At 42.9% G+C, this 26696-nt stretch overlaps 2 protein-coding genes across 2 annotated transcripts in view; one reads left to right on the top strand and one right to left on the bottom strand.

The window, feature by feature from the left end:
• LOC120025867 (stomatin-like) overlaps positions 1-7725 on the top strand; it is a 28755-nt gene extending 21030 nt beyond the window's left edge. Inside the window, exons 4-7 of the mRNA XM_038970575.1 lie at positions 1696-1778; positions 1905-2108; positions 3185-3319; positions 6773-7725. Of these exons, the coding sequence (XP_038826503.1) occupies positions 1696-1778; positions 1905-2108; positions 3185-3319; positions 6773-6964 (614 nt within the window). The 3' untranslated portion in view covers positions 6965-7725. The remainder of the gene's footprint in view (positions 1-1695; positions 1779-1904; positions 2109-3184; positions 3320-6772) is intronic.
• A 686-nt stretch (positions 7726-8411) lies between these two features.
• On the bottom strand, positions 8412-26628 carry LOC120025866 (gelsolin-like). The gene is made up of 16 exons (XM_038970574.1): positions 26502-26628; positions 20155-20352; positions 19535-19689; positions 19114-19275; positions 18711-18860; positions 18427-18516; positions 18146-18278; positions 16878-17182; positions 16189-16322; positions 16013-16103; positions 10806-10976; positions 10513-10687; positions 10291-10418; positions 10124-10201; positions 9732-9792; positions 8412-9544 (listed from the first exon to the last, which is right to left on the bottom strand). The coding sequence occupies exons 2-16, from the start codon at positions 20345-20347 to the stop codon at positions 9375-9377; spliced, it is 2196 nt and encodes a 731-aa protein (XP_038826502.1). The 5' UTR covers positions 20348-20352; positions 26502-26628; the 3' UTR covers positions 8412-9374.
• Between the last annotated feature and the right edge of the window lie 68 nt (positions 26629-26696).

Below are 26696 nucleotides of genomic sequence, written 5' to 3' on the forward strand. Positions count from 1 at the left end.
AAAGCTTTGGAGCACCTTAAATGACATTTTGGGAAAAAAGGCTAACTCGGCTCCATCATTCATTGAATCAGATGGCTCATTCATCACAAAACCCACTGATATTGGCAACTACTTTAATTACTTTTTCATTGGCAAGATAAGAAAACTTAAGTATGACATGCCAGCAACAAACGCTGACACTAAACATTCAAGTATATCTGACCAAATTATGAAAGACAAGAATTATACTTTTGAATTCTGTAAAGTGAGTGTGGAAGTAGTGAAAGAATTATTGTTGTCCGGTGTCTGGCAATCTGGATGGAAAATTACTGAGGATAATAGCGGACGATATTGCCACTCCTATTTGCCACATCTTCAATTTAAGCCTAATAGAAAGTGTGTGCCCTCAGGCCTGGAGGGAAGCTAAAGTAATTCCGCTACCCAAGAATAGTAAAGCCCTCTTTACTGGCTCAAATAGCCGACCAATCAGCCTGTTACCAACTCTTAGTAAACTTCTGAAAAAAATTGGAAAAAAATCAACTCGGTAGATTTGGCGCTATACTGTTATTTGCACATTTCTAAAGAAGTCTATAACTTCGGACTCCACATGTCATACCTGCAAGTTATAGTGCCAGCATTTCGTAAACTTCACTGTTGAAAAGGTGATATGTTGATATGCTTCAGTTTACTGCCATATGACTGGTTTGACATTTGTCTCCAGTGATCATAAGGTAAAATGGATCTAAAACAATTGTCATTTATATTTACAATCCCCTTATCCAAATGGCTTGCTCATTTACCTAGCTCTTATCAATAGCTCTTATCAATAGCTCTTATCAATTAGTAAATTACAGTGCATGGACATTGGGGTTATTTCTTTTAGAAAAAAAAGAAAGTAGAGGTTGTTCCACTTGGAACCGACAGGTTACTCAACCTTATTCATTGTGCATAAAGGTGGTGGAATTATGAGGGAGTTAAGTCAAGGTTAGAATATGGTGTATCTGTAGACACACCTTTGCCACACCTTCATTTCTTTGCTCTCCACCTCAAAAGAATAGCGGGTTAATAGCATGCTATTCTCATGCTTAAGTTCAAGGTCAGAATACGCGTAGAGAGAAAAGTCTATAAAGGGAATTATGTTCCATTTACGCACTTCATTCGTGTTGGAATTCCCCCCTAGCTGAGCAGAGAGGCTAGATCAGAGGCATGCTATCTCTTTGTAGTTGGAGTGGAAGAGTGGTGCTGAGGGTTTGGTTGACATTTCACCCTCAGTAGATGGTGGCATTCTTAAGATAATTGATTAATTAGCTGTATTTACACTTTAACAATGTGCAAGATATGCTATTGCCATACAAATCTCCAACCAACTTGCAGTACAGTACAACCAGGGCCAGCAGCTAGCATTTGGCTGTAGTCCCAGCTGGGAACAATTATTCTAGAAAAAGAAGGAGCTGTTTACATGAGTGAAAGTTGCACGGGGCAAATGCCTCTGTTAAAGGGATACTTCAGGATTTTAGCAGCGAGGCCAAAATCCCAAAGTATCCCTTTAAGCCCCCTGTTTGGCCTAAGCTACAGTATCTTACACACCATCATGCCCATAACTCTGGGTTTGTACTGTACTGATTGTACAATAGTTGTGAGACTAATGGAACTGAGGCTTGATTTGTAGCTTTAGGCTTTGCTGTTAAACATGTGTGTGTGCACATCACCCCACAGGCCTGTTCTTCATCCTGCCGTGCACAGATAATTTCATCAATGTGGACATGCGCACCATCACCTTCGACATCCCCCCACAAGAGGTGAGCCCCGCGCCCCATTACCTTAATTACTCTTATCATGTAATACCAGTTATGATCAGTGCTTATCATGTAATACCAGTTATGATCAGTGCTGTCAGTAGTAACTGATTTTCCCCTTCTCCCCAGGTTCTGACCAAGGACTCAGTGACGGTCAGTGTTGATGGAGTGGTGTACTACCGTGTTCAGAATGCCACCCTGGCTGTGGCCAACATCACCAACGCTGACGCTGCCACCCGCTTGCTGGCACAGACCACCCTGAGAAACGTCCTGGGCACCAAGAACCTGGCTGAGATCCTGTCTGACCGCGAGGAGATAGCCCACAGCATGCAGGTAATGGACCACAGAATCCTACCAGTCACTCTGACCATAACCTGACCATACACACACACACCATACTCCACAGCATGCAGGTACTCTAATGCACTGTGGTCTGTTCTTTATTTAGTCTTGCTATAGCAACTTAATACCACACTTTGCAGCAAGCCATAATTGCCATAAAACAGGAGATGTTGCTAGAGTTCACTAAATGCCACTAGGTAGCAAAGGTGGAGGGGTATTCTCATGATTAACAACTCATGGTGTGATTGTGGAAGCGTAAAGGAACTCAAGTCCTTTTCTTCTCCCGATCTGGAATACCTCAACAATTACCTCCTGAGATCATTTTCTTTGGTTATTGTCACTGCCGTGTATATTCCACCCCTCAATGTTTTTAGCAGTGCGACTGCATCTAGGGTATTACGCAAGGTTAAGGTTAGGTGGTTAACAGATTTTTCTTACTCCGCCGCCCTTGGGTAGGTGGAGGGAGTCTGGAAGTGCACCTAGGAATCTTTGGGTTATCCTAGAATTTATAGTGCGGCTTTGGATAATCCTTGGTTGGGGTCTGAGGGAATTATTTGTTCCGATTGCAAACCTAATAAGATGGTGATTCAATAGTCCATAATTATGAGGATAAACATTTAGATCTATTCCACGGGACAAAAATAGATCCAGGGTATGATTGTGGCAATGTGTATGTCCCGAGACATGTTGGTCAAAACCCACTAGTAATGGTGCGGGTAATTACCTTTCACCTGTTTGTGCCAGAAACAATGAGTTTTCTCTGTAGTAATGGTTCAGCCGTGACACTAACGAATCTGCACTCTGCTTTTTCTCTAGGGCACTCGGAAACAACGGTACAACGAAACCTAATCATTACAACAATTGTTAAGTTGGCACATTTTTTTTTCTAGGCGCACTGCTGCTCTTAAAATTGCATTTAATTTCTGGTCACACAGCAAAATATTTCGGAGCATATCCGACCAAAATGGTTGCACTTTTGAGCCCTGTCTGGGCCTGTTGTGACCTGAGGTTCCAAAAGGAGCGTGTTGGATGTAGAGTTCTGTGTCTTATCCCCTGTGTTTCCTCAGACTACCCTGGACGACGCTACAGATGACTGGGGTATCAAGGTGGAGCGGGTGGAGATCAAGGACGTCAAACTGCCCAAGCAGCTCCAGAGGGCCATGGCTGCAGAGGCCGAGGCTAGCCGCGAGGCCAGGGCAAAGGTACGGTACTGACACACATACAGACCAGGGTAACACACACACTCGAATATACAGGCATTGGTCTTTAGTCTATTTTTCAGTCCCTTGAGTTGAGCTAAATCCTTTTCCTCTGAGTGAAAAATCCCACTTGGCTTCTATTATATCATTTGTTGATTTGATTGACTCCCAAAATAAATCATCCAGATGAAAATGTTTTCTTGACGGGTCAACACGTCATCTCCCTTGTTCCTTAGCAACCAGTGGTCATATCGTAAGAACCCGAGAGCATAGCAGGTCACAAGCTGGGGCTTCTCTGCCCGAGTCTCCTCCCATCGGCCATTACACTAATTGGATATCATCTTCAATCTGCTGGTTAAAGATAAGAGGGCTCTCTGGGATTGATTTATTTAATCATCCACTCACTATGGTTACTCTCTGTATGCTTACATTCACTTGATATGTGTCTGAAGAAGCCGAATCGCATCGGACCGTGAGGAGACAGACAGGATGTTTTGGTGCTCACCTCTCGTAGAGGCTTTTTTTTTACAATATTACCAGGTGCAGGACTAATTGGCCAGTAAAGTTTGTACAGAAAATAACAAACAGGGCGTTGACAAAGACTTTAATAAATCAAAAGTATTCTCAATTTAAACTATTCTGGCAACAACTCTTTGCCTCTAACAAAACTCAGGTATAACTCTACTGTAGCCAACCTGTTACCCGCCCAGCCTGCTCTCCCCCAGGTATAACTCTACTGTAGCCAAATCACATCAAATCAAATCGAATTTTATTTGTCACATACACATGGTTAGCAGATGTTAATGCGAGTGTAGCGAATGCTTGTGCTTCTAGTTCCGACAATGCAGTAATAACCAACGAGTAATCTAACCTAACAATTCCACTACTACCTTATACACACAAGTGTAAAGGGATAAAGAATATGTACATAAAGATATATGAATGAGTGATGGTATAGAACGGCAGTAGATGGTATCGAGTACAGTATATACATATGAGATGAGTATTGTAGGGTATGTAAACATAAAAGTGCATAGTTTAAAGTGGCTAGTGATACATGTATTACATAAAGATGGCAAGATGCAGTAGATGATATAGAGTACAGTATATACATATACGTTATATTAAGTGGCATTGTTTAAAGTGGCTAGTGATACATTTTTTATAAATTTCCATCAATTTCCATTATTAAAGTGAGCTGGAGTTGAGTCAGTATGTTGGCAGCAGACACTCGATGTTAGTGGTGGCTGTTTAACAGTCTGATGGCCTTGAGATAGAAGCTGTTTTTCAGTCTCTCGGTCCCTGCTTTGATGCACCTGTACTGACCTCGCCTTCTGGATGATAGCGGGGTGAACAGGCAGTGGCTCGGGTGGTTGTTGTCCTTGATGATCTTTATGGCCTTCCTGTGAAGGGTGGTGTAGGTGTCCTGGAGGGCAGGTAGTTTGCCCCCCAGTGATGCGTTGTGCAGACCTCACTACCCTTTGGAGAGCCTTACGGTTGTGGGCGGAGCAGTTGCCGTACCAGGCGGTGATACAGCCCGACAGGATGCTCTCGATTGTGCATCTGTAGAAGTTTGTGAGTGCTTTTGGTGACAAGCCGAATTTCTTCAGCCTCCTGAGGTTGAAGAGGCGCTGCTGCGCCTTCTTCACAATGCTGTCTGTGTGGGTGGACCAATTCAGTTTGTCCGTGATGTGTACGCCGAGGAACTTAAACTTACTACCCTCTCCACTACTGTCCCGTCGATGTGGATAGGGGGGTGCTCCCTCTGCTGTTTCCTGAAGTCCACAATCATCTCCGCCCAGCCTGCTCTCCCCCAGGTATAACTCTACTCTAGCCAACCTGTTACCCGCCCAGCCTGCTCTCCCCCAGGTATAACTCTACTCTAGCCAACCTGTTACCCGCCCAGCCTGCTCTCCCCCAGGTATAACTCTACTCTAGCCAACCTGTTACCCGCCCAGCCTGCTCTCCCCCAGGTATAACTCTACTCTAGCCAACCTGTTACCCGCCCAGCCTGCTCTCCCCCAGGTATAACTCTACTCTAGCCAACCTGTTACCCGCCCAGCCTGCTCTCCCCCAGGTATAACTCTACTCTAGCCAACCTGTTACCCGCCCAGCCTGCTCTCCCCCAGACAAAAGCCAACTGACCACCTAAGTATTCTTTCCAGGAACTCCTTTCAGCTAGGAATGTTCCATCCTGATAGCCCCTGTGAAACGAACGAACGACTAGTAAAAGCTCAAACCAAGGTTATTCACCCACTGGGTCACACAGCTGCATAAGACAAAGACATGTTTACACAAGTACATACCCTCTACTGGTGCAAGGAGTTGATTCCACCATCTAGACAGCCAATACATCTCTGTTGCTAGGCAGGAACTTAAGTGGTTCCTCTCATTGGGGTTGTCATGGCTCTGCCTCCTATGTGTGTATGTCATAGAACTGTTCCTCTTCACTTCTCTGACCTGACCTCACGCCACAGTCCTCACCTCTCCCTAACTCACTGCTGTCCCACCTTACCAGTGACTGAAACCAGACTGTGGCTTATCACCTCTCCATAGGAGATTTAACAATAACATGTTCTGACAGAATTTAAACTTTCTGCTCTCCCCTTTCTCACTCCGTATATTTACCTACCCTCAGTTCTAAAATGGTAACATGAATAAGGATATTTCGACTTTAGAAGTTAGTACCCAACACCCCAAAACACATTTCTACCATAAATGTGTAATTTCCCATGCACATATAACATCCTAAACAACAGTTTTACATAAACAAACCCTTCGATTACTTGTACCATGAATTATTCTTTAAGTCGCACAATACACATTCATGAAGTAATTCACCCCCGGGATAATTCATCACTTTGGTTATTCCCGTCAACCAATACATGTTCCTCGATTACTCGTAGACTAATTTGCGTTATGTGTAATGCACAGTAGCACTTCAACAAGGAAACATTGCGGCGCTTCAGACAAACACAATTTAGGTTAAACGATGTGATTTATACTCTACCAACACCTTGATCGTTATTCTAATAATATATATTTCACATGACTAGAGCATACACGTTTAAATAGGCAGCTTCATACACGGTAGAATCATGGTTAACAAGTTACATTGTTTTAGTAACTAGCGTGCACAACAAACACTCGACTTTGATGCCTTATGTCAAGGTATTGTTGGCAAACAGAATGTGCTACTCAATCCCACATATTCTCTTTTGTTTCAGGATTCTTGGCTATACCTTAAAGAGACACCAATAAAGAGTCTCTTCAACCAATCATTTGTTTCAGTGTCATGCGCTCCATGACAATGTGGAATTCTTGCTCTCTCTCTCTCTCTCCATTATCTGTCTTCATTACTTAATGGTCATTACCTAACCTCTTTCTCTTCCATCTCTCCCTTCCTCTATCTGTCCCCCTCCGCCCGGCCTCCTGTCCCCTGGGTCCTGTGTGTAGGTGATAGCAGCGGAGGGGGAGTTAAACGCTTCGCGGGCTCTGAAGGAGGCCTCTCTGGTGATCGCTGAGTCTCCATCGGGCCTGCAGCTGCGCTACCTGCAGACCCTCAACACCATAGCTGCCGAGAAGAACTCCACCATCATCTTCCCCCTGCCAATGGACATGATGCAGGCCTTCATGAAGAGAGACTGAGGGGAGCCTGTTGGGTGCTGTGTGAGTGCTGTTACACACGTACAGTACACACACATGAAACAAACATTCCCACATATATCATAGTGTGCTGCTTTCCCTTGTGCCAAACGTTATGTCAATGCCAGCTGGTGCAGAGGACGCTAGCTAAAGAGCTTGGTTGAGCTTTATGAGTCAAAGAACTTAATGTAAATGTTTTGTGTGTTAAGACTATATTCTGTATTGTAAGTTCCCATTGAATGGAACAGAGAAACAGGATTTGAACAAAAACAAGGGAAACTGAGTCGCCACTCGCCGGTACTACTGAGGTGTGGTGTTTCCCGCACTGCTATGAGACCAGGATGTACTAGGGACCCTGTCTGTCTGTCTGTCTCCATGGGAAGCAACCTCTTTACTATGGCCATGTAAACAGCTCAAAGCCTTAAATCATTGCCATGGAGTCGATGTACTCATCTCATACAGTTTCTATGCATACCTGGATGGAAATTGTAAGTGCATTTTAGTCTGTTTTAATAGCAATATTTATCATCAAGACTACACGCTCTTTAGATGCTGTTACAGTACCTATGCAGTATACATTATTTTACTGTATAAAACATGGTATGTGTTATACACTGAGTATACCAAACATTAGGAACACCTTCCTAATATTGAATTGCACCCCCTCAAAACAGACTCAGTTCGCCAGGGCATGGACTCTACAAGGTGTTGAAAGCGTTCCACAGGGATGCTGGCCCATGTTGACTCCAATGCTTCCCACAGTTGTGTCAAGTTGACTGGATGTCCTTTGGGTGGTGGATCATTCTTGATACACACGGGAAACTGTTGAGCGTGAAAAACCTAGCAGCGTTGCAGTTGACACAAACCGGTGTGCCTGGCAACTACCACCATACCCCGTTCAAAGGCACTTACATTTTTTGTCTTGCCCATTCACCCTCTGAATGGCACACATACACAATCCATGTCTCAAGGCTTAAAAATCCTTCTTTAACCCGTCTCCTCCCCTTCATCTACACTGATTTGAAGTGGATTTAACAAGTGACATCAATAAGGGACCGTAGCTTTCACCTGGTCAGTCTATGTCATGAAAAGAGCAGGTGTTCTTAATGTTTTGTATTGTCATTGTATTCTGGTGTATAGTGTTACTGTATGTGTGAAGGAGGACATAGTTACATTATTTCATGTTACTAAACCGCTCTGTTGTAACCTATTTTTCTCCTATTGAAATTATTTCTTATCATGTTTATATTTTCATATCCTTATCATGCAAACTTGCTGTTGAACAGTTTCTATAAAGGTCCATGTTAATTATGATGAATTGTATATGCATTGACATACATTTGAAACTGAACGTTTCTCCTTCTCTTCAAAGCCATATTGTTATTTTCACCATGATTCAGCCTTTAAATAAAAATGATATATATGATGGAGACAACACATCTAGTGTCGGCGACATGAGGTTTTATTGAAACAATAGTAAGGCCTGGGGAAAACCATTCAACTTGACATTGACTGCTGTTACGTGATCCTTATACTCCTGACTGGCTGACACCAAACAAATACAATTTAAAGGCAATGTTCCCACGTTGGTGGAGACTGCGTTCACGGTAAACACTGCATATATCGTCTCAATCGGAAAATGACCTTTAAATTGTTATTGCGAAATCTGTAGCGATACGGATTGATAACTAGTGAGGTTATGTCTGGCAGTGTGATTTCCTCAAAGCTTTGTCTCCCTGCGTCTGTTGGTTCAGATGATTGTAATATGCTAGGTTTCTTAATGGTGAGATACTGAATAGAAACAGCCTAATGTTGCTGACATCGTATAAAATATCTCATACATAAAATATATTTAGATTGTAGCAGGTGCAAAGCCTTATCTAAACCTGTGGTTCCATTAAAGCCCTTATTATTGGTCACTTGCATGCTTATTTGCATACGTAAAAAAACAAATAAAGTCTCCAGTTTATTATCAGAAGACTGCATTGGGTCACTGCTCCTAAATATCCTTGGATGAATTTAGAAGCAGGGGTAGGCTGAAATAATGACACAACATTATCACAATACGAAAACATGAAATGAGAAACATATGTTTTACATGTGGTGGGGGAGTAGTCTATTACAGTACCTTATTGGCATGGCGATTGTGCACCAGTGCTCTATCAGATACACAGGGTTATGAAAGCCTCTTCTACTCTAATCAAAGCAACACATTCTAACCTAAAAGCTCAATATTCTTTGACACATTTCCTTTTTCAAAATGTAAAAATTCAACAAAAAGCATCCTCCCACTGGCAGTCAGAAGAAAGGAGGTTGGCGGGGCATAGAGGGTTCCCCATTAAGTCTCATGACTGGAGCTGCTCAGTGCGTGCGGTAAAGTCAGGCGGCAGGGTTAGGGGTTAAAGGTGAGGGTTCACAGCTCCAGCTCAGCCATGGCCCGCTCCAGGGGGTCGCTGGTCCAGTACTCATGGTCCCAGCCCAGGAACCAGCCGGTGAACGTGGGTGGCTCGAACCCTTGCTTGATCTTCACGATGGGTGTCCTGAGGTCACGGTTGGCAGGGTCCGTCTCAATGTAACGCACAGCTGGGGGAGGAGGGGATTAAATTATAGTTCTATAGAGAGCAGTTTTCCCAGTGGGAAACTTCTCAATCAAATTATTTTAGTCATGAGTAATGCACTCAAAGACAAGGTGACATGAACATTCTCTATGTGAAACCGTCTACAAGATAATTCATAAATAATTTAAGCAGTTTTCCATTTTATTACTTACCGGAGGCCATTGCCTCAGTCTTCTCCTCTTCATGGGCTTCATTCCCGATCCAGACAAACACCTAGAAGAGGATATTCAACTTTCATTAGACTATGTACTGTAATTCATCTGTTATCCACTGTGTTACTGTGCAGGTGTAAGATCTTAATTTGATCACTCTTGTTGCTGAGAATTGTCCTTTACCACAGGAAATGCAGATGAGCTTTGTGATTTACATAAATTCACTGACAACCCACACTAAGACAGGGTTATATTAAGAATATTGCACGTTTTATGTAGTTTACTTTAGTCAGTCTTATTTTGCTGTTACAATATAGGTCAAATTAAGATCCTATATCTGCATACTTAATAACATTCACATCTCAGAAAATACCACATGCTAATTTATCTACCTGATCCCATGTGTCCAGGATCATGACATCATCAGTGGCCAGATCTTCTTGGGTCATCTCCCCAGGCACCTCCTCAATCTGGGTGGAGAAGGCGACAAGGCATTAGAAAAAACAGGGTTAAAGGTGTTTAACCATGAATGGCTTATGGTAATAATAATGGGACTCACAATGAAGTTTCCAGACTTGTTGGAGCAGGCAAAGAGCCTGGGTGGATGGGCGTCCATCTTGTCCTTGCTTCTGAGTCTGGAGGAGGTGCGGTACGCTGCCTTCCCTCCCAGAGCCTCCCAGAAATCATCTGCATAGACACACACAATAGTCAGTTGGTTACGACATGCCACAGCCAGCCACAGAGCAAAGGTAAGCCAATGTCATTGGCACAATGTACATACCGGTCTCTCCGCCCTCAGGCAGGTCTGAGGAGGACACCCCCAGGATAACACAGAGCTGCTGGGTGCCATTTTTCTCAGTATCACTGGCCCCCTGGCCCATCCACACGAAGGAGGCGCCAGGAGTCACCAAGAGGAAGGCATCGTTGGAGTTCAGGTTGGAGGACACAGCATCAACCTAGAGGTGGATAAGACACGGTGGGTAGAAAATGACCACGAGTGTCATGCCTGTAAATATATTGCAGTTTAGTAGCTGATTTCAGAAAAAAGAGAGGCATTGTCCTCATGTCACTCACCTCCACAGCTCTTGTGCACCCTGCAGAGTTGGAGCGCACCTGGAAGAGGCGTGTTTCTGCGGGGGCAGACTGGCCCCCATCTCTGGACGTACCTCCCTTGTACACCACCATGGGTTGCCCCCCGAACAGGCTCATGAGGTGAGCTGGCTCCTTGCCCTGGGCCACCCTCACCTGGACCACACAGAGCAAACTAGTTAACAAACATACACTGAATATACCAAACATTAAGAACACCTGCTCTTTCCATGATAGACTGACCAGGTGAAAGCTACGATCCCTTATTTATGTCACTTGTTAAATCCACTTCTATCATTGCAGATAAAGGGGAGGTAACAGGGTGGCAGGGTAGCCTAGTGGTTAGAGCGTTGGACTAGTAATCGAAGGTTGCAAGATTGAATCCCCGAGATGACAAGGTACAAATCTGTTGTTCTGCCCCTGAACACGGCTCCTAGGCCATCATTGAAAATTAGAATTTGTTCTTAACTGACTTGCCTAGTTAAATAAATAAAAAGAAGGAGTTTAATCATTGAGACATGGATTGTGTATGTGTGCCATTCAGAGGGTGAATGGGCAAGACAAAACATTTAAGTGCCTTTGAACGGGGTATGATAGTAGGTGACAGTCCCACCGGTTTGTGTTAAGAACTACAATGCTGCTGGGTTTTTCACACTCAACAGTTTCCCGTGTGTATTAAGAATGGTCCACCACCAAAAGGACATCCAGCCAACTTGACAACTGTGGGAAGCATTGGAGTCAACATGGGTCAGTGTGGTGAAATACAAAAAGTGGATCTTTGGAAGAATATAATTGTATTTAATTACATCTATTTGGAAATCTATAGACATACTTGCAACGCAGCCTTGCGTGTGTCTGCAAAAATTTCACTGCTGCCACAGGGTGGCAGCAGTGAGCTCTGAACAACAAGGCATGAAAACACTAAGCACCAAGTGTTCTACAGCGCTCCCTACCCTACTCTCCCAGCATGCTGTGTATCTCGCCAAGGAAGTCCTGTTTAGTGGATGCAGCAAGCTTGTCTCGCCATCCACCATCACAAAGGGGCCTTCTCTCGCTCCTCCCCTTAAAGAGCAACTGCTCCTAAAAAGCACCTTCTTGATTAGAAAATGGCCAATGTGGCATCGATATGAGGCAGAAAAATGTATTTTGTGTAAAAATTAACTACAACGTGTAAATAGAATATTTTTTATCATAATGTCAGTCTCGTCCAAAACTGAGATTTGCGAGATGATAGGATAAATTGTACAGTATGTCACGGAATGACGAGTACCGTAACTGTTTTCAGTGGGTTGGGTTTATTTGAATTGTTCCCACAGCTGGCAGCACCCAATCATCAATTCAGACCCAAACGTAATGCCCATGGTCAATTTGGTTTGACATTTGATATCCCTATCGGGGCTAGTTAGGGACCATCAGTAAATTACACAATGTACATGGGACAATATTTTAAAAGGTCCAAATTTCAATTACTTGATAACCTCAAACCAACTAAAATCGTATACAAATATTAAAAGCATTTAATGAGACAACTAAAAGATGTGCAACATGAAAATGTTATCCCACTTACATTGTGTAATTTATTGACGGTCCCTAACTATCCCAAGCGATGGGCTATCCAAAGTCTGACAGTGTGCCTTTCTCACTGTTTAGTCACTCGAGTGCGTTTGTTCTGCTCTTAACACCATTCCTGACATTTTGGGACCTGGGTGAGCCTGCACAAAGCCTTGTTCAGTTTATTTTGTTTTCAAAATTGGAGACTACTAATCGGAGAAATAGAGATTAGGTGCATATTGCACAGAGTTAATGAAGAAGTCTACCTCTGTACTGAAAACATGTGTGAGGCAATGTTGCAATCTTGGATGTTTAGTGTGATGACTAATTTCCATGCACTGAGTTCCTCTAAATACTGTTTCTGTTGAATGACTATGAATCACACTGTTACAAATGTATGTATGATTGTATGTCAAATCAAATCAAATTGAATTTGTCACATGTGCCAAATTCAACAGGTGTAGACCTTACAGTGAAATGCTTATTTACAAGCCCTTAACCAACAATGCTTTAACACTTTTTTTTCTTAAAACTTAAGTAAAGAAAGATAAGTAAAAAATTGAAAATAAAAGTAACAAATAATTAAACAGCAGCAGTAAAATAACAATAGCAAGGCTATATACAGGGGTTACCGGTACAGAGTCAATGTGCGATGGCACCGGTTAGTTGAGGTAATATGTACATGTAGGTAGAGTTGTTAAAGTGACTATGCATAGATAATAAACAGAGAGGAGCAGCAGCGTAAAAGAGGGGTCTGGGTAGCCATCAGCTGTTAGACATCATGGACAGTTTGATGGAATATAAACGGGTTTGTGACTGACGTTTCCACCCTGGTGGGCTTCTCCACAAATGTAGGATCACTGTTAGTCATGCATTATAACAAATCAATTAGAAACCTACGTAGTGCAGGTCCCAATTTTTCACACTGGCTATAGACAGGAAGGTGAGACTGACAGGCACAAACAGATATATACACAGAAAGAGATGGTTGCAGACATTCCCAGAGCATGGAACCTTATACAGAGCCAAGGCATGATCTAGCCAAATCATAATGAACTGCAGTATATCCTGTTTGGGCTGCAGGGGCAGTATTGAGTAGCCAGATAAAAGGTGCCCATTTCAAACGGCCTCGTACTCAATTCTTGCTCGTACAATATGCATATTATTATTACTATTGGATAGAAAACACTCTCTAGTTTCTAAAACCGTTTGAATTATATCTGTGAGTGAAACAGAACTCATTCTGCAGCAAACTTCCTGACAGGAAGTGGAAAGTCTGAAATTGAGGCTCTGTTCCAGGGGCTGCCTATTAAATCCCTTGTTTTTATTAGTTTAGATGCACTTCATACGTCTTCCACTAGATGTCGACAAGGAGTGAGAGAAGAAATGGACTGTGTAACTTGATCTGGACTCGAATTACAGCTCATGGAATGACGTATCCTCCATTTCCTGTTTTCAGGCAGGCGCGAAGAGAGACATGGATTTGCCTTCTGTTTAGCTGCCGTTATGGACGACTAATATCTCCGGTTTTGATTTTATTTGATACATGTGACCATATCATCGTAAAGTATGTTTTTTCAATATAGTTTAATCAGATTATTGAAATTTTTTCGGGAGTTTTGCCGTGTTCCGTTCTCTTCCGTTTGTTGACATGGAGAGATCCGTGCCACTTGGCAATCGCGCGTGCTAAATGAAGAGGGAAAGTGTCCGTTCTAATTCCAAACAACGACTGTTCTGGACAAAGGACACCTTGTCCAACATTCTGATGAAAGATCAGCAAAAGTAAGAAACATTTTATGATGCTATTTCATATATCTGTCGAACATGTTGTACTAGTCGTGGGCGGCCAACGTTTGGGTACTCTAGCTATACCGAAGCTGCATATCGTAATGAAGTTATTTTTTAGAATTCTAACACTGCGATTTCATTAAGAACTAATGGATCTATAATTTCCTATACAACATGTATTTTTTAGTTATGTTTATGAATAGCTATTTGGTCAGAATATGTGTGTCAGAAAAAGTGTCAGGAAAAATCCGGACGTAGTGGGAAAAAGTAGCTAAGTTAGCACACGGTGTAACCATTGATTTCAGCTCTAAATATGCACATTTTCGAACAAAACATAAGTGTATGTATAACCTGATGTTATAGGACTGTCATCTGAGGAAGAAAATCAAGGTTAGTCAAAAATTATATATCTTTTGCTTGTTTGTTACGATCGCTTACTTTTGCTACTGGGAAATGGCTTGTCTTTCTGGCTATTGTGCTAAGCTAATATAACGCTATATTGTGTTTTCGCTGTAAAACACTTGATAAATCGGAAATATTGTCTGGAATCACAAGATGCCTGTCTTTCAATTGCTGTACACTATGTATTTTTCAGAAATGTTTTATGATGAGTATTTAGTTATTTGGCGTTGGTGTCTGTAATTTTTCTGTCTGCTTTCGGTGCAATTTCTGATTGTAGCTGCAATGTAAACTATGATTTATACCTGAAATATGCACATTTTTCGAACAAAACATAGATTTATTGTATAACATGTTATAAGACTGTCATCTGATGAAGTTGTTTGTTGGTTAGTTTGGTTGGTTCTTGGTTAGTTAGATTGGCTTTGTGCATGCTACCTGTGCTGTGAAAAATGTCTGTCCTCTTTTGTATTTGGTGGTGAGCTAACATAAATATACTTGGTGTTTTCGCTGTAAAACATTTTAAAAATCGGACATGTTGGCTGGATTCACAAGATGTGTACCTTTCATATGCTGTATTGGACTTGTTAATGTGTGAAAGTTAAATATTTAAAAAAATATATATTTTGAATTTCGCGCCCTGCACTTGAGCTGGCTGTTGTCATAAGTGTACCGACGTCGGGCTGCAGCCATAAGAAGATATAAGACAACCTACAACAGCGTTTCCCAAACTCGGTTCGGGGACCCCAAGGTGTGCATGTTTTGGTTGTTGCTTTAGCACTACACAGCTGATTCAATTCAAATAATCAAAGCTTGATGATGAGTTCCTTATTTGAATCAGCTGTGTACTGCTAGGGCAACAAACAAAACATAAACACCTTGGGGTCCCCGAACCGAGTTTGGGAAAAGCTGACCTAGAATCACTGGTGGCCTCTATATAACCTATGCAATGGTCCTTGCTTGAGCACATCTCATAAGGACGAGCAAGACAGCTCTTTGTCCCTACAACAGGTCAGGGAATTGGCTCGTCTGGGAACAGTAACTGTGTCAGAGTGATGAAGCAACAGAATCCGAGAGGATAAAGGGAACTCCCTCATAAACATGGCCCTGGAATGTCCTGTTTTGGGTCCCTGTTGATTTGAACCAGCTGATTTCTCTGTAAACACATTGAGCCATATCAGTTAAATACACTGCTCTGTATTGAGTTATGCAGCCATGAGAGGGGAGTACCAGGGTGGTAATAGGAGCACCTGAAACCTGGAGAGAGAAAGCAAATGAAGGACAGGAAACAATGAGAGGAAGAGGGAGAGTGACACACGGGGTTACACGGGGTTACTGATTCGAATATAGATGAGGCTAAGAGGAAACCATAGAAAAAAGGAATATGCGATGTGAAAAGAAAGCCTCTTCTATACACACACACACCCACCCACTCACATACACACATTCATTACCTGCACAGGCCCACCACCCAGCTCATCGTCCAACTGGGCACCCAAGATGGCCGAAGCACCAATTTCGTCCTGGGAAGAGTCACTTCCTTGCCTGAGAGACATTCTAGTTAGCAATGTATCTCTTCTGATGGTCTCTCTACTGTTTCATTTTACTTTTACTTTAGTGTCTCTCTTACCACATGTAGATGATGTGCCCTTGGCGTCCTCCATGGTGGTAGTTATAGAGGATGATGTAACTGTCTCCGCCATAGAACTGTCCATGTGTGGAGGGGTCCACTTCCACCTTGTCTGATCCCTCAATACGCCAGATCTGTACATAAACATACGCATGATGTGACCCCTAGTGGTGGCAGGCTACCAAAACAGAGCTATATATGTAAATACAAATTCATGCCCCTTTCATTTGGTTGCTATCTGTTCATCAGAGATTTCCTACTTTAATATCCTTCCTCTATCGGCTACATTGGGCTGAAACCCTAGCATACCTCCCTCACAATCTACATAGATTAGCTCACAGAATGCTTTTTACTGTATAATAGCCCTAATACATAAAGTTGATAGTTACAGCAATACTGGGGCGGCAGGTAGCCTAGTGGTTAGAGCGTTGGACCAGTAACCGAAAGGTTGCTAGATTGAATCCCCGAGCTGAGAAGGTAAAAATCTGTTGTGCTGCCCATGAACACGGCAGTTAACTGTTCCTAGGCCATCATTGTAAATAAGAATTTGTTCTTAACTGACTTGCCTAGTTAAATAAAGGTTAAATAAAAAATAAATACTCATCCTGATAGTTACTCTAAGAAAGATTACTGGGAAGACTTGTTGTACAATGTGGGCACAGGCCCAGCCATTTGTCTTGTCCACCCACCTGCTTCTCTCCGTTGCCGCCATCCACCATGCCGTGCTGGGCAGACATGGCAGGGGAGTCGTGGAGTGTGGCAGCATCAAATGGCACCTTCTCTATCTTGGCGATGCTGTTGGAGACATAGGCCACACCCAGACCCTCCGTCTGGTCCTTGTCACGCCAGTTCTTGAAGAACTGTTTGAAGAGAGGAGTCTCTCCCATCTCCGGCAGGATCTGCACCTGGGTGTGTTTGGGGTAGCCCATCTTCTTGATGAACTCATCTGCTGCCTTCATGGCTGCCTTACGCTCCTCCAGGTTGGCTTCTTTACCTGGGTAAGAGTGTGTGGAAGTTGGGTGAGAAATACAAAAAGTGGGTTTAATGAATTCAACCACTTAGAAACTATAAAGACGGAGGACTTTATATAAATAACGGAGGACAATTATATTTTGAATTAAGAACAACACCTTTCAGTTGTATCCAGGGGCATCAATTGTGTATGGTAGGGTATGGCGCTCGCCATACCTCAGCTCAACACCAAAAATGTAAAATAGGCTACTAAAAAAAAATCATTCCAATCCTGATTAAAAGGCAAATGTACTTTAGTGGTATTAGAAGGCTGACTTTAGAACTATGCAGACACCTGGGAGTGGGAGGGAAGGTTGTTTGTGTGGCTGGCTGGCTTTATGGGAGGCGCTTCGATGCAGCTGCAGGGAACAGCAAGACTTTTTCTCAAAACAGTGAAGAGCTAAAGATGGTTGTAGTAGATGGTTTTGGCTAGGTAACTGCTGTTTGACTTCACATGAAACTAAACTAGTTTTAATCCCGGTGCTGAGCTTGTGCGTTGCAACTAATTACTGTATGACATGTGTTTGTAGAATGTTAAGTCCCCTATTGACTGAGGTGATTGACGCTACAGCAACAAGGTGATAACGGCTGGAAGTTGTTTTTGCTGTTCTCCAAATTGCATTTTAGAGTTTTTAAATGGTGTTGAAATGCAGTAAATGAGCTTCAATTTTATACACATTTCTTGGAGGTTAAGCTGAAATGACACCCCTGGTTGCGTCATATGCTCTCTGTGGAAGTTTATCATGTGACACTGTCTCATTCTCTAAATGTGGTCTGTAATGCTATGTGTTACCAAATGGACATGACAGCAGTCATACCATGCCAAAACAATTCCAGCTACAGTATTATGCTTTCGTTGACTGGTTGAATTGGTGGAGAGTGTTGCAAACTGTGAAAAATCAGCTGATCATAATTATGTCTTTGATATTGGGTGACCCCAGCTGACCTTTCCAGATGAAGATCTTGCCATCGGAGCCGTGATCCAGGATGAAGCAGTCGCTGGACTCCAATGCACTCTGGGAGAATGGGTTCTCTGCTGCCACCATGGACATGGCCATGTCTCCACTGGCATTTGACACCTGGGGGAGAGGAGGAGTGACAGAGGAAGAGTTGTAGAGAGATCGGAGACGTGTATGTGAAAAGTCCTCAGGGTCTATATGAGATGTTCTCATTATGCAGCTAGACCAGTTGATCTTGGTTTCAGTAGATTGTTCCCTGTATTCCCACCTTGTACAGTTTGGCCATCTTCCTGTTTGAGGCATCTGCTTTGATGTCATCAGAAGATCCTTCAGGAAAGTGGGGTTTATCTCCCAGAACCTGAAGACGCACAGAGAAGATCCCTTTTAGATATACTGTTGAAAATTAAATAATGCTTTAACCACAGCTGGAGTTTATTCAAAAGTCCATTATGCACCATTAAACACCATAATAAACGTCAACCAATCACAGACAGAACGAGCGATAAAGAGAGTAAGAAGACTCTCCTGTTCTTTAGTTGTTTATGATCTCACCTCTATCATCTTGTCTCTCTCTGCTCCCTCGTCACACACGTACACGCGGGCTCGCCCACTGCGCTCGTTGTCACGGATACCCTTGGCAACCTGAGTGGCCTTCAGCTTCTCAAAGTGGTTGCTCTGGGAGCCACACCACTGGTAGATCTCCTGTGGGAGGTGGGATACACAACAAACAGGATACGTGATGTGGTCAGCATCGACCAGGAATTTGTTTGCAAGAATTGTATGTGTATTTGGACAATCTCTCTATTAAACGTTTCTCTTTTCTCTTAAGCAAGACGTGAAACATACAATGTGCATACTTCTGTTTATTTTATTGAAATGTGATGCCAATGTTTGATGACGATATGTCCTATGAAATTAAAAGTACACCATCTCCCACAGGCTGATGGTTACTCACGCTGCCCAGGTCCAGGATGAAGCAGTCTCCCTGGTTGAAGCTGTCCCAGCTGACAGGCACCTCCGTCGCCCTGACAACACGGCGACCTTTGACATGTAGCACCCGCTGCATAACCACCTCGTTGGTAACAACATGTTTGAACCCAGATGCTACGCCTCCTTTCTAAAACAGTGACAAAAGATATGGTACGGTTAATATGGAGCCATTCACATTTCTAGGGAATATTTCCACCATTAGATTAGATTAACTTTATTATCACAACAAAAACCATTTAGGTATAGAGACTACTTTATAGTTTATAACAATACCCCTGCCTGAGGTATGAATGCAATATTATGTGTGTCATGGCCTGGATTTGTAGCAATAATGCCAAAACTGTCAAAGAAAATTCTAATTGTCATCTCAAATAACATCTCCTCACCAAGTACTTCAGTCCAGCCTTGAAGTAACCCAGGAATACTTTGGACTCATGTCCCTGGACCTCACGGTACTGGATGGGTTTACCTCCCAAATAGTCATCCATCTGGACTGTGAAGATGGCTGCTGCTCCACTCTCATCCTGGGTGCAGAAGTCGCCTGGAGCAGAAAAACCACAGAAGTTAAACTCAACCTCTGAATTGCAATGTTTTGCTCTCTTGTCTTTGTCAATGGAGGCCCAACCCCCAATGGCTACTTAGTCTGCTAGATTACACAGACGTCATGGATGACTATTTCCCTAAAGCAAAACTCAATGGACACATACCGGTACATCGAATTAACCAAGTTTGAGTATCACTCACTTAGTCCATTTCCCATAAAATTCTGCTAGGGTTCTATCTAACAGGCTGCCTAGAAGCAGGGATGATCAACAAAATGAAATGGGCCTGACTCAGCATTCTGTCTGTGCACATCAATCATAGAGATAGAATTACAGTACATACCCACCACAAGTCACAGTGACTTGAAAGAGGATGCCCATTCTAGTAAAAGTATTTCTATGACGTCAATCATATCCACCAGGGTTTGTAATGCAACCCATCCCGCTCCTGGTTCTGTCCTCACCCAGCCAGAAGTGCAGGTCATACTGCAGGTTCCCGGAGCGCTGCTTGATAGTGTTGAGGATGAGGTAGGCGTCTCCCGTGTAGAAGCTTCCATACAGATTCTCTGGCACTGCCACCAGGTCAAACTTCTCAATCCTCCACACCTGCAGGCCCGCCTGCTGGCCAGACTTCTCAAACTCAGGATGGTACACCATGCTGCCTGCATGGAAAGATCACACACATGCTTTGATAAAAGATATTGATGATATGGAACACTATTAATTCACCAATTGCCAAGTTATACTGAGACAGTAAGATAAGAACAAATATGACCTCAGGACCAAGATCTAGTGAAAGACAAGAAAAGTCTGTCTACAATATATGGACACAGTTTGCAGAAGGGAGCCACTCCCTTCACTGAGAGCTGTTGTCATGGATATAAAGATAACATTTAGAGTAGTGAGTTAATAATGTGTGATGCGGTGACTCATTGGTGCCCTGTGCTGTTGGTGTTTCCTCCTCTCTCTGATCGGAAAGTGCTGTGACTCAGTTTGAGACGGGCAGCCCCAGCACTGGTGCCACCACAGTATAAGTGTGTGTAGAGAAGAGAGGAGAGAGACCATAGATTAACTACTGCACAGTGCACACACTCAGCACACTCACAGTCAGGCACTCAGCCCAATGGGACAGGCCCACAAACATCACACTTCTGTCATATCAGAAACCAAAATGAGGAACTGTATTAAAAGCATGGAGTGGATGCCTACGCTCAGTGAGATTATCACATATTATACTTGAGCTCATTTTGGCATGTGGGAATAGTTGAGATTTTTAAGACTTGAGAAGCATATCCTGTTAATGTCTAACTTAATGCCTATCCTCTTTGCAGATCACTATAGTGACCACAGAAAAGTGTGTCAAAATGTTCAGTCAGTGGTCTAGATGCCAGGTAATCATGCCTAAATTGGTTCCTGAACTTAGACAGTAGCCCTGCCACACACGGTTTCCACAGCAACCAAACACATAAGGTGATGCCCGCTGAAAGGGAAGTGTCAGACATCTATATTTGCTTAGCTTTCGAAAGCAGTAACTGATCAAGATAAGATTACAAGGCCTCGTTTCTTATCCGTTTTCAAACACACAACAACAACAGTTCAAATAAAATGAGAAGTTAAATTACTGTTATGGTAGGCCTACATCTACATAGCATAACACACCCTGAATGAATTCTATCCACACAACATTCCAGACAGAGCAAACAGGCCATGTTCTAGAGAGTAAACACTGTTTTCTGCACCGGGGCCATCTGTGTGCCTCAGGACTCAAGTCTCCAACTAATATATTTAGGGAAAGACTGCAGTTTGGGGCTCCTTCTCAATTTGTGACTAACCCTCAGTGTCAGACCATGGAAAAAATCCACACGTGACCTTGTTTGGGAGAGAATTCAGGCAACCCTAACCCCGAAGAATATGATGTTCCTTTTTCCTCTGTCTCTACTCTTTTGTAACCTATGACAAATTTCACAAGCAGCCACATACTTATTTTCCATCTCTTTTCTTACATGGTAGTAAGTCTTATAGCCATCATAATCATCGTAAAGTTCAATATTGATGTATTGTAGTTTTCAATCACACGGGTATTTGTCCTGTTAATTTCACAGGGGGAACAATCTGCCACTGGAGAGAGCAAACAGAGAACAAACCATTGGCCATAAACACCACATTGATTCCTGTTTCAGTTGAATATATAATAATTTGATAAACACCAGATGATGAAGTCAGATGTACAGCTCACAGGGATCTAAGGAACCTGGGACTAAACTCCTCCCTCTGCAACTGGATCCTGGACTTCCTGACGGGCCGCCCCCAGGTGGTAAGGGTAGGTAACAACACATCTGCCACGCTGATCCTCAACACGGGGGCCCCTCAGGGTGCGTGCTCAGTCCCCTCCTATACTCCCTGTTCACTCATGACTGCACGGCCAGGCACAACTCCAACACCATCATTAAGTTTGCCAATGACACAACAGTCATAGGCCTGATCACCGATAACGACGAGACAGCCTATAGGGAGGAGGTCACACAGCTGTGTGGTGCCAGGACAATCATCTCTCCCTCAACGTGATCAAGACAAAGGAGATGATTGTGGACTACAGGAAAAGGCGGGCCAAACACGCCCCCATTCTCATCGATGGGGGTGTAGTGGAGCAGATTGAGAGCTTCAAGTTCCTTGGTGTTCACATCACCAACATACTAACATGGTCCAATCACACCAAGACAGTCGTGAAGAGGGCACAACAAAACATTTTCCCCTTCAGGAGACTGAAAAGATTTGTCATTGGTCCTCAGATCCTCAAAAGGTTCTACAGCCGCACCATCGAGAGCATCCTGACTGGTTGCATCACTGCCTGGTATGGCAACTGCTCGGCCTCCGACGCAAGGCACTACAGAGGGTAGTGCGTACGGCACAGTACATCACTGGGGCCAAGCTTCCTGCCATCCAGGACCTCTATACCAGGCAGTGTCAGAGGAAGGCCCTAAAAATTGTCAAAGACTCCAACCACCCTAGTCATAGACTCTTCTCACCTACCGCACGGCAAGCAGTACCAGAGCACCAAGTGTAGGTCCAAGAGACTTCTAAACAGCTTCTACCCCCAAGCCATAAGACTCCTGAACATCTAATCAAATGGCTACCCAGACTATTTGCATTGCCCCCCCTCTTTTATGCTGCTGCTGCTCTCTGTTATTATCTATGCATAGTCACTTTAATAACTCTACCTACATGTACATATTACCTCAATTACCTTGACTAACTGGTGCCCCTGCACATTGACTCTGTACCGGTACTCCCTGTATATATCCATTCTATTATTATTCTACTGCTGCTCTTTAATATTTGTTACTTTTATTTCTTATTCTTATTTTTTTTTAAATAATAATAATATTTAACTGCATTGTTGGTTAGGGCTTGTAAGTAAGCATTTCACTGTAAGGTTGTATTCGGCGCATGTGACAAATAAAATTTGATTTGAACTACTGTATATTGACAGATCAGCCCAAGTCAGCTTTTACCTGAAACTCCGTCCAACACCATGAACATTGACATGTCTCCAGATTGAGAGAACCATAGAAATAAATGATGAATGAATAGAATGGGCTTGACTCCGCTAACCCTGGCAATTCGACTGGTAAACTCATCATGGGTACCCTCGCAATGGCTGCTTGGTATTGTGAGGTCATTTCCATGGTAACGTAGAATGTTCATTCAAATGATGCTAACTGATGTGGCTCATGCAATGGACTGCATTTTTTGTAATGTAATTTGAGTTGATTCAACAAATCACAGCACAGATTGCTGGGTACACTTCCTGCTTTTGCTTCCTGCTTTGCTCCTATGGGGACACTCGCAATGACCGTCAATCCACCCATTATGCCATCATTGACTTGAATGGGGACACCCGTTCTATTCATTCTTATTTCTATGGAGAGAACTACACCTGCAGCTCACTATGTTTCCATGCCTTGATCAAATTGTATTAAATGAAATCACATGATCAAGGGAAATGTACTCTCAGCAATTAATTCCAAACTTTTTGAAGTGCTTGCAGTATGAAGTATGATGTTACATGACCAAATACCTGTAACTGTGATCTCTACTCTGACAGAGAGGACTGTTCAGTCTGAGAGAACATCAAGGCCCCCAGTGCTGGATCACTACCAAGGTATTTACATATGAAACATCATCTGAACAAGAACCCTGCAGGAAGTTATCTTTCTTTGAGCGGGAAGCCAGCTCCTCTCAGCTCCCACTGTCACGTCTCATCAGAGAAAGCAGCTAATTAAGTTGCATTGCATATATGATTATTTTCTGGATATGATATGAATACATACATTCATCAAAAAAATATATTGCAGCAACCTGACAAGTGACACTGCTGCAACTTTACTTAGATACACGCAACAGTATCTTCCTCTGTAATTCCTTGTCTGCTTATGTGCTAGGAGAGGGGATGTCATTTGTTTACTGTAAATCATGTCCCTGGACCTCACAGTGTTGACTAGCAATGCTATACTAGCAGAAATGACTATATACTATATGCCTATGTTATGTGTCACTGTCAACACAAACTATACTCTAACTCAGTCACTTCTCTGATGATAATCTGCTCTGTGTTCTGGTCAGTGACTCAGAGGGGGTAGTTTGGTAGACTCCATACTCCACAGGAGGGAGAATAAATAGAACAGATCACATGACTGCTGGTCCCAGTCTCATTGGCACATGAGGATAACAGAGCTGCCCCATGTAAATCCTCAAGACTTCCGCAAGTCATAACCCGTCCCTCTTCCTCACAACCACATAAAAGTTAGTCAGTCATTCCAGTATTCCCGCCCCAGAGACTTGCTGCTGGCCTGTACGCTGCACCCCTCCCCCACCAACCAGCCCCTTTTTATTCCTCGGTATCAGATGAACTGGAAAAAAGCTTGGAATGTGTTCTGGGTTAGCTGCTACAAGGTCTTTACTGAGGCCCAGAGAAAGGAGGGATGCTGGATTCGAGAAACTGCAAAGTACTGAGAACTGTTGCTATAAACCAATTACTTTATAGATTACATGAAATACACAATCATAACTTTTTGGTTTTCCTGTTAACTTGTTTTTTGCTCTCAGCAGTCTGATAGGGTTCAAGTGTTATGTCTAGTACTCAAATCAATGCATTGATGACGATCTTCACATCCATCCTTAGTTTCCTATAGTTCAGTTTGGAAGAGAGACTCCTCAGTACTAATTTAGGGGTGACTCATTTTCTCCACTCAGGCCTCTCCCTCAGCTGAGTGTGTATCATGTGCCTACACTCAACTCTGCAGGCCTTCCCAGATATACATTCAGTTTGGCTCCTTTAACCCCTTCTCTCCATCTACATACTGCAGTGTTTACACAGAGTATAACATCACCTGGAGAGGAAGAGAATCAGAGCCAGACTGACTTTATGGCAGTGTAAACACATAACTCCGGTTATAAGGTCGGACATTAAACTTGTGCGTGGGCGGGTACCGTTTCTAAAAGGGTTCAAAGTCAAGGACAAATAACATCTTATTTACCTGGCTTCTCTTTCATTCTCTCTCGCATAAAAGTAATGACGCACATAACACGCGCACAGCACTTATATATGGTTATTGCTCCAGCTAACACGGTGGATAAAGTGTGATAAAGTGAGACACAGAGGGATTAGGTGTGCTGTAATTTGTGGCGTCAGACAGCTTTCCCTGGTCTGGGCCCTCTCAAATCTGTGTGGGTAAGAATCAGACACTTCCCCTGCTGACTGAGCGCCAGGTTGCTCTGTCTCACACACACACACACACACATATTATTCTTTACAAACAACCACAGGCCAACACGCAACACTGTAACTTCCTCTTATATTGGTTATTCATCATGCAAGGCCAGTGTTTGGAGTTGTGAGTGTTTCTATGGTGACAAAGGATGTCCATTTATAGATATGAAAATGCCCAACTGTTGATGGGATATGCACAGTAGGCATATAGACAAGCAGGCAATCATGTGTGCCATTTGATTGACACACACTTGCACACCCTTTCAAACAATATACATTTAGCAGGAATATTTTGATATTGTAAAATGATCATTCATAAATTTGACAGTCACTGTGCATAGTGAAGCATGCATTCAGAAGCATCTCTCTCTCTGTCCTGCAAGACCTATAAACGCTTATACAACTTTCAAAGTTATTATGTTATTACAAAGTTGTAACAGTTTCATTAACTATAGTTTACAAAGGGGGGAATCAGAGTGTAAGATCTTCCGCATATTATAACGGTTTGTGCATCTAAATGTAATCTGACATCTTGATGTTGGAGTCTTTTCTTCTCTTTTTATTGGCAAATGTCATTGGTTTTTCCTATGGTTTCATCCAAGTTGTTCACTGTCGGTCCATATATTACATGGCATCCTCAGATATAATCATTTGGCATAGCTCAATTTAAGTCATTGTCTCTGTTAACATTTTTGTAATTCATAATGATGGCTGTTTTACTCCAATTACGCACAAAAATCATCTTTCACCAAATATCGGATGCGTAAACAGAAAGGGAAAAAACACTCGAATCACCCCCACTAAAAGTTGCAGCAAATAGTATCAAAGCAGCGAAACATCGCCAGTAGAATAGGACTGAATGCATATTTAGTTTGTTTTAAATCGTAGCCTATGAGTTTAGCCCAATGATCATCGAAAGAATAACGGTCCGGTTCTGGTTAAATCAGCGCTGTCAGTGGCATCTATCTTGCTTCATTGATTTAATGCATCATTGTAACAGGCACCAGAGTGTCCGTACACAAATTCAAATGAATTGCTTACCGTATGCTGTGTGATTTAGACGTTTTCTAGGCCACGGCGGGTGTTTTGGGGCTGCAGGAGAGGGCTTAATTTGTCAGGACAGTGTCGCTTGGCAGGGTGTGTTGGTGCGTCTGGCTTGGGCCGAGCAACTCCCTAAATGACACTCGCGCTACAGGGGGATCAAGCTGGCATGTAGTGCCGCGTTCAAGTGCAAGT

Source organism: Salvelinus namaycush, chromosome 31, assembly GCF_016432855.1.
Source record: "Salvelinus namaycush isolate Seneca chromosome 31, SaNama_1.0, whole genome shotgun sequence".
In the NCBI taxonomy this organism is placed as follows: Eukaryota; Metazoa; Chordata; class Actinopteri; order Salmoniformes; family Salmonidae; genus Salvelinus; species Salvelinus namaycush.